This window comes from Artemia sp. Qi Xiang Cuo, chromosome 21, assembly GCF_049724085.1.
Source record: "Artemia sp. Qi Xiang Cuo chromosome 21, ASM4972408v1, whole genome shotgun sequence".
NCBI classification, from domain to species: domain Eukaryota; kingdom Metazoa; phylum Arthropoda; class Branchiopoda; order Anostraca; family Artemiidae; genus Artemia; species Artemia sp. Qi Xiang Cuo.
In genome coordinates, this window is record NC_142814.1 from 34,153,677 (window position 1) to 34,170,705 (window position 17,029).

The following is a 17,029-nucleotide window of genomic DNA, read 5'->3' on the forward strand; positions in this document are numbered from 1 at the left end:
TGCATCTAAATCTAAATTTCTGCGTACGAATACACGGCTCAGAGGTGGATTACTGAAATTACAAGAGCACTAAAAATAAGAGATGGCTTTATTCCTTTTACCTGGTATTTTCTACATTCGCAACTTGTTATAAATAATATAAAGGAATGCCATTCATTTTCTGAATTCAACCAATTCATGCTTCAATTGACAATAGATAAATCTTGTTAGTTTCTATTTTTCCTTGTGGGTCAGAATTTAATTTATTAAATTAATCTTCAAATGTGTTTACATGTGTCTTTGCTTTATAGAGAACAAATATTTATTCTGTTTAACCATTAAAAAAAAAACAAAGCTTACTCAAAGTTGCGACCCGTTGTTGCTGGATACAAAATTGACAATTTCATTTTCCTGTCAGGACCGATCACAAACACAGCACGTGCTGTTAGGGCCACGCCTTCTTTATTCACTTCATCAGGATCAATTATACCAAGGCTGGTGCCCAGTGATCGGTCAGTATCTGCTATGATAGGATATGGGAAATCTCCTGCTGTATTTCCGAAACACTGTATATCCTAAAATCAAAATAAACTTATCTTACTACAAAAGAGAATCAAAGAGCAAAAACACTAAATAAAGTAAACAAAAGAAATTCAGGCTAATAACATGAAAACAAGGAACCTTAGCCTGAAATTTCAACCAGGCGTCTTAATTTTTTGCAATTGGTAAGTCTCTGTGCAGCCAATCATTAGTCTGAAAAACATCACGCGATATTATGCATTGAGTACCAGAGGCAAGTACCCCTCCATTATGCAATCAATCAATAGCCAGTAGGTTTTCAATCCCCAATCGAGAGTCTACACTATATTTGACTCAACTCCAATCTTAATTATTATTTATAACGTTTTGAAGAAAAAATATTTTGGGGAAAAAGATTAACTTCTTATGGTTTCTTTTTATTGTAAGTTTTAACTAAAGTTCTAAGAAAAATAATTAAGAAAAAAGAAAAAAAGGGGATCTTTAGCCAATGAATACGGTGAAAAGAAAGCATATATTTTGCAAAGAGATCCACCATACTGTTCTCAGTGCAACAGGAAAGGTGGGCTAAAATTACCATCAATTTTTTATATACACATTAACTATTTTTCTTGTTTCTTTGTTGTTTTATCAGGATGCAGCGTAATTCTCCCGGAAAATCCCCCCGCCCCCCGTGGAAAATTCTTCCACTTATAAAAGTGAGCAGCCAAGGGAAATGAAGAAAAATAAAAAGAATAAGAAAAGAAGGAATTCTGGACTATTCTACCTGTATTTCAAAATACAAATTCCAAATTCCAAAATACACGCGTAATATCAAACAATTCGTGGTAACAAACTGTAAAAAAGGAGCAATGCAGCTCAAAAGTAACCAAAACTCCAAAAAACGGAATTTTAATACCAAGAGGTATATCAAAAGAATTGGATTATAATGCTGATTCCAAACATATAAGATTCATTAAACTTAGTTATACCCATCAAAGGCTACGAGTTGAAGAAAATTTGCCTGATTTTCGGAAAAGGAGGGAAATAACCCCAAAAAGTCAAAGAATCTTAATGAAAATCCTACTATCAGATTCAGAGCATCAGAGATATCTATTGTAGAGGTTTCAAGCTCCTATCAGCAAAATGTGGAATTTTTTGTATTTTTTGCCAGAAAGAGATCACAAACGAATATTTAGTTGTGTTTTTTTTCCCAGGGGGTGATCAAATCGACCCAATGGTCCTAGAATATCGGAAGAAGGCTTATTCGAACGAAAATTTAAATTATAAGTATTAGGGTGAATTTTCTACTAGGGGGTATTTTACCGGGAAGAATTTTCCAGGAGGTTAACTTTTCCGGGGAACATTTACACTGGGGAAATTTGCCAGAATTCTTATTGAAAATTCTTTTTATTTGTCTTACTTTCTCTTTGCCGACTCAATTTGATGTGTGGAGATGTAAAGGGTAATTGTCCAGGGTAATTTTAACAGGGATTGGATTGTCTGTATGATCTTTCCATGGGATGGGGGATTTTTCAGTGGAGGTGGAGACAGATTTCCTGACATTATTTAAAAAATAATCAGAAATTTAAAAAAAAACAAGTTTTTTAACTGAAAGTAAGGAGCAGCATTAAAACTTAAAATGAAAGGAAAGTATAACGCATATGAGGGGGTTCTCCATACTCAACACCTCGCTCTATACGCTAAAGAATTGTCCTAATTCTTTAAGAACAGCTCCTGAAACACAAAGGTCGTTTAATTAGAACAATAAGAAGTTTTTTTTAAACGTACTAAAAAACTTTAGCACGACGAGTAACATGTTGAGGAGGGCGCAAACCCCCTCATATGCGTAATAATTTCTGTCCGTTTTAAGTTCTATTGTTACTCCTTACTTTCAGTTAAAAAAAAACTTTTTTTTTTAATATGGTGTAGAATCAAACAGTTTATGGTAACAAACTGTTAATAAGGAGCAATTTGGGCAATAGTAACCAAAATTCTACAAAAAAGAAATTTTGATAACAAATTAATGCATCAAAAGAATTGTTTTTTTTATGCTGATTTCAAATATATAAAGTCCATTAAGTTTATTGTTAACACATCATTTTTTCCGCAGGGGGATCTTTCTCTGTGTGCGGGAGAGGGGGGCTTATCAGTTTCCTAAACTCTATGTTTTAGATATATTCATTTATGTGCATAATCTTGTCTGATTACCTTAATCCATCCTTTGTGTGATTCAGTTGAGTCAATAGATAAAGCAATCACTTTAACATTTCGTTTCTGAAATTCAGGCATTAATTTTGCAACCCTGGTTAGCTCAGTAGTGCATACTGGTGTATAATCAGCAGGATGCGAGAACAGGATAGCCCAGCTAAAAAATGAAAACAATATTTAATGCACTTAGAGACATTCAAAATAATGATGAAACACAATTTTAGTTGCCAGAATTTGAACACCATTAATAAACAAGGGCCCACGGTGTTTGAAAAGTAACTCTACTGCCTGTGTATGGTCTGATTACCATCTTTTGGGGGGAAAATATTGAAAAATAAAACAAACAATGAAAAAAGGGACAAACAAGATAAATTGCATGTTTTTAAAATAACATACAAGTTAAAAAGTGACAATAATTGCTGACTGTCTGGCATTTGAGAATAAAAAATGCGCGTGTTTTAGTCCAAAAATGTCCAACACGCCTTAGAAAAAAATTAATATAAAAAAATTTCACAAATTTGTGTACCAATTTGGGTCAATCAAGTACATCGGTGCTAAGATCTCAAACATAAAATATATGGATCTAGTTTTTGGAGGTTTACACATTAAAATTGGAATTACTGTGATTTTTAAAGGAATCAATCAGGGCAGTTGGTAGACAGTAGCAACTGGTAAAACTGCTCAGAAAAGCTTTAAATCCAATTCTTTCTGTTTAAGTGCCTCAATCACAACTTCCCACCCAAAAGCCCTTGTCCTTTTCAGTCCCTGTAATCCCTTCGCTGAGATTGTAAATCTGAGCCTGCATAACCTTTGATTGAATCAGAAGGCTCAGAAAGAAAAAGTCACATTGACTAAACTAAGAGAAAAAACAAAAATGATATTGCACTATACAGCAAGAAAGTCAAACTTGATTTTTCACTGCAAGATCAATATGCAGTAAACCTAGATAACCTGCCCACCCTAGTTGTTGAAGACAAGTATTTTTATGGAAATCTATCTGATTTTGGCTAACTCTGGGCCTTTGAATTCAAGAATAGTCCCATTTTTTCTCTTATCACGTCACCTTTTAAGCAACAGGACAGACATGTGTATAGGAAATGCTTTTTGAAAGGGAGGAGGGATAATACATAAAAAACCAATTTTATTTTATAATTTGAATATGAAGTGCCCAAAAATTCGGAAATATCCAGGATTTTTTTTTTTTTTTGAGGAGCAGGACAGGGTCCAAAGGTCCCCACCTGCATATGTCCTTGTTGCAAGATACCCACTTTTTGTCTTAAGAATCATACAAGATTTGACTATATAAGGAGGATAGAGGCAAAAACCTATCAAACATCAGTGGGATAGCTAGGGGCCAATAAAAGGTCCACTTGTCCCCAGACACAGCATCTTTTGACATCATTAAGACACATGTTTTTTTTTTCAATCTTTGGGGCATTTGAATATAGAAAAACCAATACATCTTGGAGGATCAAAGTTGGAACTTCCAGGGAGTGTTGGAGGGACCAAGTGTACCTAGAATTTTACTCAGGGATTGGAGGCAGAGGTGAATCAAAAGACACCATGTGTGTCCAGGTTATCAAACCAGCATATCTGCAATTTGGTAAAGGTTTGGGGATGTGGTTGAAAGTTTCAGGAAGTGTTGGAGAGTGATAAGTGGAACTTTAACTTTGACTTGTGGAGAGTGCAGTGGAGGAGGGAGGGACTAAAATTTATTTGTCTCTAATCCACCTAAAAGCTTTGGCATTATAAACCACCATTGGACTTAAATCTATTCCCAGTGAAGTAGCAATGCAAATCAAAAGATGCTATATTTACTTAGTTTATCAAAATATTGTATCAGCGATATCTCGTGAACAGTTTGGGAGATTGATTTAAAATTTTCAGGGAGTACCAAGGGACCTCGTGAGCCTTAACTTTTGACCTTGTTTTAACTTTATAATTTCCAATAAAATCCTTGGCAATGTTTTTTGAATGCCAACAAAGCATTCTGTAATTGACAAACAAAGCATTCAAAGCATTCTGTAATTGTTTCCACAAAATATTCATTTTTAACAGGCAGCCAAACCTGTGGACCACCAAACACACTGGCATTTATTATTTCAAATGACAGTTGAGGAAATGCTGAAATGAGATACTTAAAGCAGTCTCTATCAGTTGGCGAAACTTTAACAAACTGTCTCATCAGTCCTGATTTTATATGCAGAAATGGAAATACTGCGTCCTTTCTGTTGACAAGTGTTTGATGTAGAATTTTTTGATTACCAGGTTTCAAGTTAGATCATGTTACCCAGTTTGACTGCACCAATTGCTTCTCACAAGTTCTACCTCCCATATAAACAAAAAATAAAACAGGAATATCTGATGTAGGCCTACCCACTTTGCTGGGCTAAGAGAAAGCAGAAGATTTTAGAATCAACGCAGATGAACTAGAAAACTTCCCTATTGTCCCTCTGCTAATTTCCATCATAAGTGCTTGAATATGCTTGGTTTGTTTATTATTTACCTGGTAATTTTACCATTCCCAGTCAAAGGAGAGCCACTAGTACATTTGCCAAGCAAACTCATTTTCCTCATTTAAAGCAAAGAATAGTGATCAAAATAAATGAAAAACCCCTCGCAAAGTTTACAAGGGTGCATCAACTGTTGACAGACATGGATGAAGGGATACGTGATATATTTAAGTTATGTATACTTTTGATTTTGCAAGAGCCAAGAGATTACTCAGATGACTGTTATTTTTTTGTAGTACAAATGTCAGGATATAGCAGGAAAAGCAAATGTCAAATAGAGTATCTTACATTCCCATCAGCAATATGCCAATGCCTCATATAGATTAGATTCTACTGTCAGTTTTCAAAGAATTGCCCTCTGAAAATAAAATAACACAAATTTAGCACATACCAAAGTCGTTCTCAAAAAGGAGCTTAGGTGTTTCCGATTCATCTTCTTTTGTTTTAGCAAACGTGGGCTTTTCAGTCGAGACTATTCAGCCGTTTTCCTTTTGACTCACTCTGTGAGCTGAACAGAGCTACTGAATTGGTTGCTTCTTATTTATCTAGAATCTGCTTAGATTTCTTTCAGTAAATCTTTTGCTTCTATAAGTTGAAATATAATAGGATAAATATTGAGTTGTGCTCTGTGTGCAGATATAGTCAGCTAGACTCTAAGCTGGTAGTGAGCCTATTTGAATATTACATTCAAATAGGCAATGGTCAATTGTTTCATTTTTACATTACAATACCTGCAAAGAGGGGAAGAGGGAACTGAGCAACTTTGATTAGGGAACTGATATGAAAACGCCTGAAAATTTAGCCCATTTGAGCCAGACCAAATTCTATGATAAATTTTCGAAAGGTGTTTATTGGGGAAGGGATTAAAATTAGATTAGTCTTATTTAACAATACCTCTGATAATCTCCAGCAGTATATGTCTCTAATGGGGATTGGTCTCTGACTTAGCTGGTCTAAATTTAGAGAATTTTTTGCAATTTCCTCAGCCTGATGGGTACCAATTATACCTAAGTGGCTTGGAGCATACTGAAGGTAAGTTCTTATGCCTCTTGAAGCAAGAGTATCAATAATGCTAAGAAAGCAAACAGTGTCTATATCCATCTTATACTGAGAAGCTGAAGACAGCAGCTCTAGGCTTGACAAAGAGTTGGAATAAACTATAATATTTTGTAAGTTAGCAATCAAAGGTTAATTATTCAGGAGGTGCTCTGAAGCCATGATTATGGCATTTAACTCTGCAGACATTATAAACACATTATCATACATTCTCTCACCAATTGCAATATTAAGGTGTGGGAGAAAAGCTCCACTTGCCGCCTTCTCATTCATTTTCGATCCATGAACAAAAATTGGAAAATGTTTTTATATGGAATTGTATTAAATTCAGCAAATTTTTTCTGGATAAAGGCAATGGGGGTAAGTTCTTTAGTCCACTCCGAGAAATCAGTTTATTATGATGATTGACCAGCTCCATGGGGGGTTTGGGGGAAAGTAGGTGCAATAGACTTTGCTGGCGCAGGGAGTTTTTTCTGGGTACTGGCAAGTCCATTTATAATGCCTATACACATGACTAAATTTCTTAACCAATTATGCTGGGTATGTGAGCTATTGACTTCAATTTTTTGTAAAATAGTTTGTTAGAAGCAATCTTCGTCTGTCTCTCATTTTTGGTAATCCACTCTTAGTAAGCAAAAGCATAGTGTTTGTGGGCTTCATTAAGCCAAATATGAGATGGATAAATCATTTTGTGTTGTTCAATTTTTTTGCAGCACCATAAATAATGAGCCTGTAATCAATATGGGGTCTTATATATAATTGGAGTAAAGTTTTCTCATTACAACCCCAGGGTGTGTAAAGTAGTTGATGCAAAGGTGGAAATTAAATTTTTGGTCAAGTATGAGACCTAGGTAATTTATTTGATTGTCCTCTGGAATAATTAGTCAGTTTAGAGTTAGTCTTACATTAACATTATTTTGCTTATGATGGAATTGGATGATTTTCGACTTGGTTGGTGCAATAGTTAAATCAGATTTTTGAGAATTTTTTCAAATTGGAAAAGTGACTTTTGTGACTTTGAATATGCAATCTCAAAGGTGCTGCCAGTTGCCCATAATACCAGATCATCAGCATATTGTAAATTTACGAGTGGGAGGCTCATGTCCCAGAGAAATAGGGATCCATCATCTCTATTGACCTTAAAATGATCTGCTTCCTCATTGCCAAGATAGTGGGCATATTAAATATTCCTGTTTTTTATTTTGTGTATAAGGGACAGCAGAGCTAGTGAAAAACAATAAGTGCATCCAAATTGACTAAAAAGATCTGACCCAAAGCCTGGTAATCAAAACATTCTGCATCATTCTGTTGTTAATAAAAAAGACGTTGTATTTCCACCACTGCATACAAAATTGAGTCTCATGAAACAGTTTGTTAAAGCTTTGCCAACTAATAGAGACTGCTTCAAGCCTCTCATTTCAGCATTCTCTATACTGTCATTTAAAGTGACAAAGGCTAGTGTGTTCAATGTGCTGTGGGTTTAGCAGCTTGTTAAAGATGAACGTTTTGCAAAAAAAATGACAGAACTTCAAAAGAATACTTTATTGACATTCAAATAAAAAAACGTCAAAAACTTTCTTGGAAATTACAAAATTACACAAAGGTCAAAATTTGAGGTCCACCAGGTCCCTCAAGTGATCAGAACTCATCCAGACCCCCATGCCCTTTTTACTCCAAATGTATCCAATAAAATTTTGGGATGGCCATTTTGTTAAAAATAGTTCAAAGATCAGATAACAAAAACTCCAGGGTCAACACAACCCCTTAGAGCCCAAGAACAAGTGTTGTACATATATGGTTTTTAGGGAAGCGATGGTTGTATAAACTTCAGAGGAGGCTCATTAGATTGGAAATCAAAAGTTCCAGTGCTGAAATGATCAGTGCCTTTTTAAAAGTCAAAAGTGACTGAAGGGCAGCTGCCCCCCCCCACCGAGCCCTTTCTTCCACAAATGCATCTGATCAAATATTTGAGATAGCCATTTTGTTCAAAATAGTTCAAAGATTAGATAACAAAAACTCTGGGGTGGACACAACCCCTCAGAGTCCAGGGGCAAGTGTTGCAAATTATGCCCAGGAAGCCTATAAGGTTTTTATGGAAGGGGTGGTGGAATAAACTTTCAAGGAGCCTCATTTGAATAGAAATTAAAAGTTCTAGTCCCCCCAATGCCCTCTTTTCCCAAAATGCTTCCAATTAAAATCTTGAGAAAGCCATTTTGTTCAAAAAATCAGATAAAAAAAAACTTTGGGGTCAACAGAACCCCCCAGAGTCTGAGGGGAAGGGTTGTAGGTTATGTCCCAGGGGCATATAAGGTTTTTATGGAGGAGCCGGTCATATAAACTTCAAAGGGGGCTCAACTTATTAGAAACTGAAAGTTCTATTTCCCTTTTTAAAAGTCAAAGGTGATCATATGGCAACTAGCCCCCCCCTCCCCCCACACCCTCTTTTTCACAAATTCATCCAATCAAATTTTGAGATAGTCATTTTATTCAAAATAGACCAAAGATCATATAACAAAAACTCTGGGGTTTACACAGCCCCACAAAATCTGGGGGCAAGTGTTTTAAGTTATGCTCCAGAGGCATATAAATTTTTTATAGAAGGGGTGGTTGTATAAACTTTGGAAGGGTCTCATTTCATTGGAAATTGAAAGTCCCAGTTCCCTTTTTAAGAGCGAAAAGGGATTGGAAGGCAACTAGCCTCCTCCCTTCTCTTCTCTCACCAAATGTGTCAGATTAATTTTTTGAGAATTTTTTTAGTGATTTTTTTGAGAATGTTTTGAGCCATTTTGTTTAAAGTAGACCAAAGATCATATAACAAAACTGCAGGGTTAACACCCCCCCCCCCGAGCCCAGGGGCAATTGTTATAAATTATGCCGTTGGGGTATGTAAGGTTTTTTGGCATGGGTGGTTGTATAAACTTTGGATGGGGCTTAATTGATTAGAAACTGAAAGTTCTAGTTCTATTTTAAGAATCAGAAGTGATTGGCGTTCAACTACCCCCCCCCCCCACACCCTACTTTCCAAATAAATTCACTTGAAATTTTGAGATAGCCATTTTGTTCAAAATAGTCCATGTATCATATAACAAAGCCTTTCAGGATGACACAGCCCTAAAAAGCCCAGGGTCAAGGGTTGTAAGTTATTCCCTGGGGGCATAAAAGGTTTTATGGGAGGGAATGGTCTCATAAACTTTGGAGGAAGCTCATTTGATTGAAAATTGAAAGTTTTAGTTCCCCATTTTAAGAACCAGAAGTGATCAGATGGCAACAGGCCCCCAACACACCCTCTTTCCCCCAAATGTATCCAACCAAAAATGTGAGATAGACATTGTGTTAAATTAAGTCCAATGATTATATAATGATGTTTCAGGTTGATACAGACCCCAGAGCCCTGGGGCAAGGATTGTAAGTTATGCCCAAGGGGCATATAAGGTTTTTATGGAAAATGTGGCAGTATAACTTTGGAGGTGGTTCATTTGATTAGAAATTGGAAGTCGTATTTCCCTTTTAAAGAGTCGAAAGTGATCAGAGGGCAAACAACTCCCTTCCCCCCATGCCATCTTTTCCCCAAACGCATCTGATCTAACTTCTGAGATAGCCATACTGTTAAAAATAGTCCAAAGATCATATAGCAATGCCTCAGGATAGACACAATCCCCAGGACAAGGTTTGTAAGTTATGCCTCAGGTGCATATTAGGTTTTTATGGATGCGGTGGTCATATAAACTTTGAAGGAAGCTCATTTGATTGAAAATTGAAAGTTCTAGTTCCTTTTTAAATCAGAAGTGATTGGAAGGCATCAAGCCCCCCCCCCCCCGCAACAGCCTTTTCACCCCAAAAACAATGGATTGAAGTTCCATAGCAACTGAAGTTCCACAGCCAGTGGCAACAAGCAGCCTCAAGAGCAAATTCAAGCCTCAGTCTCCTCAAATACACCATAACCAGCTGCGCCCATACAGACTTTCTAAGGCTATAGTCAGGTTTGTTTTTGACTTTGGGGCATATCTCTCCTCCACTTCCTCACTTCAAAATGACTGGTAGCTGGTTAATATTAAGCCAATATACAACAAAATCAGAAGGGACCTTGCCAGTAAATATCAGCCTATAAGTCTCACATTGGTTGTATGTAAATTACTTGAGGGCATCATAAACAAAGCACTAGTGTCTCACCTATAAAAAATCAGCTGCTTAGCAAAAGCCAACATGGTTTTCAAAAACGACATTCAATTGATACCATCCTAATTGAGTCATATGACTTTGTGACTAGACTCTTAGATATTGATCAACCAGTGGATGTAGTATTGCTTGACCAGGCCAAAGCTTTTGACTAAGTTCAACATGAACTATTAATTTTGAAATTAAAGGCTTGTGAAGAGCACAAAAATATTTTAGATTAGATAAAAGCCTTATTAACTGGAAGGACTCAGAGAGTGATGATGTACAGCTGCAAGAGCAATATTGTCTTATCTGAATTACAACCAGTCAAGAGTGGAGTACCTCAGGGGACCATCCTGGGTCCTGTATTATTACCTTAAATCACACTTGACAGTGATATGGACAAATCCAGTATATGCCAGTTAGTGATGATGGGGCTGCAGGACATCTGCTGCATTCCATTGAGTGAGCCATGGTTTTGTCACCCAGTCCTTGTTGAGATTTAATTTGAAGCTATCAATTGTTGTAGATCCCACCATCCTCTTGCTTAGGTCATTCCACAGGCCTAAAATTTGACTGAAGAAGAAATTGTTTCTTTTTTCTTATCTTGGCACACTTGCAGAATAGCTTTGCTGAATAACCTCTGGTACTTGATGACCAGGCAGGTTCAAACATATCTTTGTTATCAGACTTGAGCAACTTATAGGTCATTATCATATTGCCTCTGCATTGATGGTATGTCAGAATTGGTAGCTTCAGGCACTGCAGTTGACATCCATATTCTTTATCTTTGAGACCCTTTACACATTTTGTCAACTGTCTCTGAACAGATCCGAGAGCCATCTGGTCTGTTTTATTAATTGGTGTGGCAACACACATCCCATACTCCAATCTAGGCCTCACCAGGCTTTTATAGAGTTTAGTCACTATTGCTGAGGATCTACTAGTGATTGTTCACTTAATGATACCAAGAGTCTAGTTATCCCCTGCTACTGCAGAATAGAGGTGGCAGTTGAGTTTGACATCTTCATCCACAACAACCCCCAAATCTCTTTCTATGGTACTCTAAGAAATCAGTTGTCTCAGACCAGAATTTGATAACATTGAACTTCATCTCAGTCTGTTCTGTCCTTCATCTCAGTCATCAACACTTCATCTCAGTCTGTTCTGTCCTACCCTGGGACAGCCTGTAAGAGCCCCCATCTAGTCTTAACCCCTAGAAATCTTCAAGAAAGGAGTTGATGAAGACTGGGTCAAAGCTGTATGGAGGCTAAACTGACACGTCAGATCATAATCTCAAAACATCACCAGCAATGTTTACTATAGAAGGTTCAATGCCACCGTATCTCACTGGATAAGTGGATATGCCATTTCAAGTATGATTGTCCTTGTTCATGCTACATTTATGAAGCTTCTTAATTCTGCACTTCCTACCTCACTGTGCCAGAACCAGATCCTCCCAGTTCATTTATCTTTGGTGGTACTAACTATAAAGAAGCTCAAGTCAAGTTCTACTGATGGTGATGGAATAAGTTCTTCTTCTTCTTCTATTTAACAGCAGGTGGGCTTTTCAGTGATACTATTTAGCCCTTTTCCTATTGCTTCACTCTGTGGGCTACAGAGCTACTGGCTTGATTGCCTCATGATTATTAGATATTTTCAAATATCTTTCAGTAGATCTTTCGACTCTAGGAGTTCAATTATGAGATGATAGATGTCAATTTCTATGCTCTGTGTGCAGGTCTTCTTCTTCTATTTAACAGCGGGTGGGCTTTACAGTGATACTATTTAGCCCTTTTCCTTTTGCTTCACTCTGTGGGCTACAGAGCCACTGGCTTGATTGCCTCATGATTATTAGATATTTTCATATATCTTTCTGTAGATCTTTCGACTCTAGGAGTTCAATTATGAGATGATAGATGTCGATTTCTATGCTCTGTGTGCAGGTATATTTGGCTAGGCTCTGGGCTGATAGTGAGATTTTGAGGTGTTTGAAGCATTTTAACAGTTTGCAAAGCAGGGTATGTTGTGCAGGCGTCAGCATATTACATTCAAATAGGCAATGGTCAATTGTTTCATTATTCATATTACAATGCCTGCAAAGAGGGCACAGGGGAATTGAACCACTTGAATTAGAAAACTTATACGAGAATGCAAGAAAATTTAGTCCATTTGATCCAGAACGAATTCTATGATAAATTTTAGAAAGATACTTATTGGGAAAGGGGAAAGGATATTATTGATCTTATCAAAATTAATATCTGATAGCCTCAATCAGTAAATATCTCTAATCAGGATTGTTCTCCCACTTGGCTGGTCAATATTTATAGCATTTTTTGTTATTTCATCAACCTCATGATTATCACTTATGCCAGAGTGGATAGGAATATACTAAAAATAAGTTCTTATGCCACTTGAAGCAAAATTATCTATAATACTGAGACAATGATAAGTGTCAATGTCCAACTTATATTGAGGAGCTGAGGCCAGCAACTCAAGGCTTGATAAAGACTTGGAATATACAATAATATTATTTGAATTTGCAATCAAAGGTTGGTTTTCTTTAATGTGTTCTAATGCCATGATTATGGCATTTAACTCAGCAGACATTATAGATAAATTATTATATAATCTCTCGCCCATTGCAATTTTCAGGTGAGGAAGGAAAGCACCACTTGCTACCTTCTCATTCATTTTTGACCCATCAACAAATATTTGGAAGTGATTAGGGGTTAAAAAGCAATGGGGGTTAAATCCTTATTCCACTTTGAGAAATCAGTATTTATTATGGGACTTGACCAATTCCATGGAGGGGATTGGGGGAAAGTGGGTGCAATAGACTTTGCTAGTACAGGGAACTTCTTCTGAATGTTGGCATACTCATCTGCAATGCTATACATGGCTGGATTTCTTAACCAATTATGTAGGGTGTGTGAGCTATTTGATTCAATTTTTGTAAGATGTTTTGTCAAGAGAAAGCTACGTCTCTCCCTTGTTGTTGTTAATCCACTCTCCATAAGCAGAAACTTGGTGCTTGTGGGTTTCCTAAGACCAAATATGAGACATATTATATCATTTTGTGTTGTTTCAATTTTTTGCATCTGGGTCTTTGCACATGCACCATATACGATGAGCCCACAGTCAATATGGGGTCTTATATGTGGTTTTCAAAACTGAAGTAAGGTTTTCTCCTTACAGCCCCAAGGTGTGGAAAGAAGTCTTTTTAGTATATTTGTTTTTCTATAGCATTTTTTTAATTGTGTTTGAAATGTGGAAATTAAGTTTTTGGTCAAGCATGAGACCTAGGTAATTAATATGATTATCTTCTGTAATAGTTGTTTTATTTAGAGTTAGTTTTGCATTAACATGGTTACGCTTTCGGTGAAATTGGACTATTTTTGACTTGGTAGGTGCAATGGGTAAATCTGAATGTTGAGAGAATTTTTCAAATTGGAAAAGTGACTTTTGCAGATTTGACTGTGCCATCTCTAAGGTGTTGCCAGATGACCATAGCACCAGATCATCAGTATATTGTAGATTAGTGTGGGGTAGGCTCATGTCCCAGAGATATAGGGCAAACGGGTGGCAACTGAAGACTGCTCCCTGAGGTAGGCCTTTGGTTGTTGTCTTTTGGGGTGAAAGGCTGAACCAACACAAACAATGAAAATTCGCACATCTCTGAAGGGTTTTATAAAAGATACTAGCTTGGGGGATAGTCGAAGATTTGCAAGTTTATTAAGAAGGGTTTGGTGATTCACATTGTCATATGTCCCTTCAAAATCTAAGAAAGCTACACCTAGAACATTATTTTTTTAGAATGATTCATTTATTGCATTTGTTAGCAAAATGAAAGCATCTGTTGAGGAGTGGTGTTTCCTGAATCCACTTTGAGTGTGAGGGATCATATTATTTTTTTCAAAAAACCAGAGGAGTCTGTGATAGATCATTTTCTCCCTTATTTTTCCCATCACAGGAGCAATCATTATGGGCCTATAGGACTCAGGGTTCTCTTTGAGTTTATTTTTCTTAAGAATTGGTAGGAGGGAGAAACCTTTTCATATATTAGGGAACATAGAAGATGCCCAAGCGTGATTATAACAATTTAGCAGTTCTTGTCTCTATGAAGGGGTCAGATTCTTTATCCATGTAGTTTGTATATTGTCATAGCTGCCACTAGTTTTGGTCCTAATATGATGTATTTTATTATTCATTTCCTGGATAGAAAATGAACTATTTATGTACTCCGATCCTGTGTGTGGTTGGTAACTTTGTTTGATGGGAATTGGGGACATTTTGCTTCAATTATTTGATGTTAGCTTATTAACGAAAAGAGTTGCAAATAGCTTATCCTTTTAATTTTAATTGTTATAAAGAGTATTATTATGAATGAGTTCGCAATTGAGTGGGTTGGCGAAAGTCTTTTTCCCACAGATGGGGCTAATGACTTTATGTATAATTGGCTTCTGTGTTTCTCTGGAGAACTTATTTGCAAAATTATTCCAGTACTTATATTTAGCATCTATTATAGTCCTTTTTAGATTAGATTCTGCTTGTAATTTTTTTAAATGTGTAGTAGGTGATGGTTTTTTTATGAATTCTTTCCTAGCTGCCTTTTTTATTCTCCATTTATTTCGGCACTCATTTGTCCACCATGCTTTAGGAACGTGTTTAGGGAAGGTTTTCTTGGGGGTTGTTCTGGGGATAGCATGATTAGTTGTATTTATTAGTAAAGATGTCAATACTTCAGCATGTGTGTCAACTGTTGTGTTTGAAATAAATGAATTTTGGGTGAAACTTGTAATTTCATCATTTAGCTTATTTTGGAACATAGACCAATTTGCTTTAGTGTTGATATATTTGGAGGTATGTGAGAGAGTTTCAGCAGGTTCATTTAGGGAGCAGACTATAGGAAAATGGTCAGTACATAGACTATCAATTGTATTTATATAAATTTTATTCAAAATATTTAAAGACACAATTTGTAGGTCAATTGTGGAGAATCTGTCACTTTTGGGGTTGAAATAAGTATTCAGGTTTGGAGGGGTAGCAACAGCTAATTCATTATTATTTGAAGTCATATGCTCAATCAACTTGCCAGCTTTATTTGCTGGTTTATTCCTTCACAAAAGGCTGTGGGCATTGAAATCTCCACAAATAATGATATTTTTTAACATATTAGAATTATTTATATAATTAAAGAAATCCATGGCATCTGTAGTTTGGTCAATAGGGTTATAAAAGCTTATTATGTAGGTTTTTATATTATTCAACCAAACACTGATACCAATTGCATCAACATCATTAGCAAAATCTGGAAAATTGATGCAACAGAATTTTATATTATTTTTAACTAATAGAGCTACTCCACCTCCTTTTCTCTCTGATGATTTATCCTTTCTCAGGATAGTATATCCCAGAGACTTAATTTGTTGATTTTGGGTTAAATGAGTTTCCTGGAGGCAAGCAATATTAACGGAACTATTATTCATAAAAGATATTAGTTCATTTAGCTTATTTTCTGTGAGTGATCTTATGTTCCACTGGAGTATTGATATGTGTTGGGTTGTTGATTTATTTTTCATATGACTGTGTATCAATATTCAGCTTTGTTAAAAGTAAAGCAAGATCTTTTTTTGCTTGAATGAGCATATCATCAGGGATGTAGATTTTTGCCAATTCTGCAATGATTTTTGTTTTCTGTAGTTGATGTATGTTCATGCCCTGAACTGCATTACAGTTTAGAATGAATAAGCATATATTTGGGGATTGCATGTTTGGTTGTGCATCCTGTTTGTCAGTTAAGGGATTAATTCCTGGTAGTGTTTCTGGTTTGTTTCTTCTTGGGAGGGGGGGCCAGGCTGACCTCATCTCACCGGACAAGGAGGCTTGTTGGCTAGGTGATTCCTTCTGATAGGGATGTGAGGTAGGGGGCTTAGAAGATGGTGTTTTATACGGGGTACTTGATGCATTGGGGGCGTTTGACTTGGGGGTTTTGGTTGGTTTCATTACTGGCTTTATTTGGTATTGTTGGGCAGTATTTGCTTCCATTGCTGCAAAAGGGTATGGGATGGCCTTCTCTGTTGCTATTTGGAGTGTTAGAGCTCTTTTCTTATATGTAGGGCATAGTGATTTATTTGTAGATTCATGTGGGCCTTTGCAGTTGATACATGTAGGCTGAGTGTTGTTGCAAGTTGTCAACGCTTTACAATTACTGCACTCTAGGAGAATTTCATTGCATTTGTTTGTTGTCTGTCCCAGTTTGAGACACTTCTGACACTGGATAGGCTTAGGTTTGTATTCCTTGTGTGGTTTGATTTGCCCAAATAGGAATAACTTTTCTGGGATATTAATTTTTTCCTTCAGTGTCAATAAGAAGGATCTACTTGTTTTTAGACCATTGGAGTTAGGCTTTCCAAGTTTGGTAACATTATCAACTGGGATTATGTTGCCAGCCCTATCTGAGAGCCTTTGTTTTAACCCCTGAATGGATATTTCTGAGCGAATATTATAAACTGCTATTTATGTTGGTGATTGTTTTGGGTTCCATTTACATGCATTAATTGGGGTATTCAGAAGGGATTTTAGGTTAATTATTGTGT

General features: G+C 36.4%; 1 protein-coding gene across 2 annotated transcripts in view; it reads right to left on the reverse strand.

Moving 5' to 3' along the window:
• The window catches only part of LOC148939471 (peroxiredoxin-6-like), a 46,617-nt gene that overhangs the window by 15,886 nt on the left and 13,702 nt on the right, over positions 1–17,029 (reverse strand). For both annotated transcript variants that reach the window (XM_089107029.1, XM_089107030.1), the window contains exons 2-3: positions 2,707–2,863; positions 340–554 (exon numbers count right to left, since the gene is read on the reverse strand). In XM_089107029.1, coding sequence (XP_088963155.1) covers positions 340–554; positions 2,707–2,863 — 372 coding nt within the window. The remainder of the gene's footprint in view (positions 1–339; positions 555–2,706; positions 2,864–17,029) is intronic.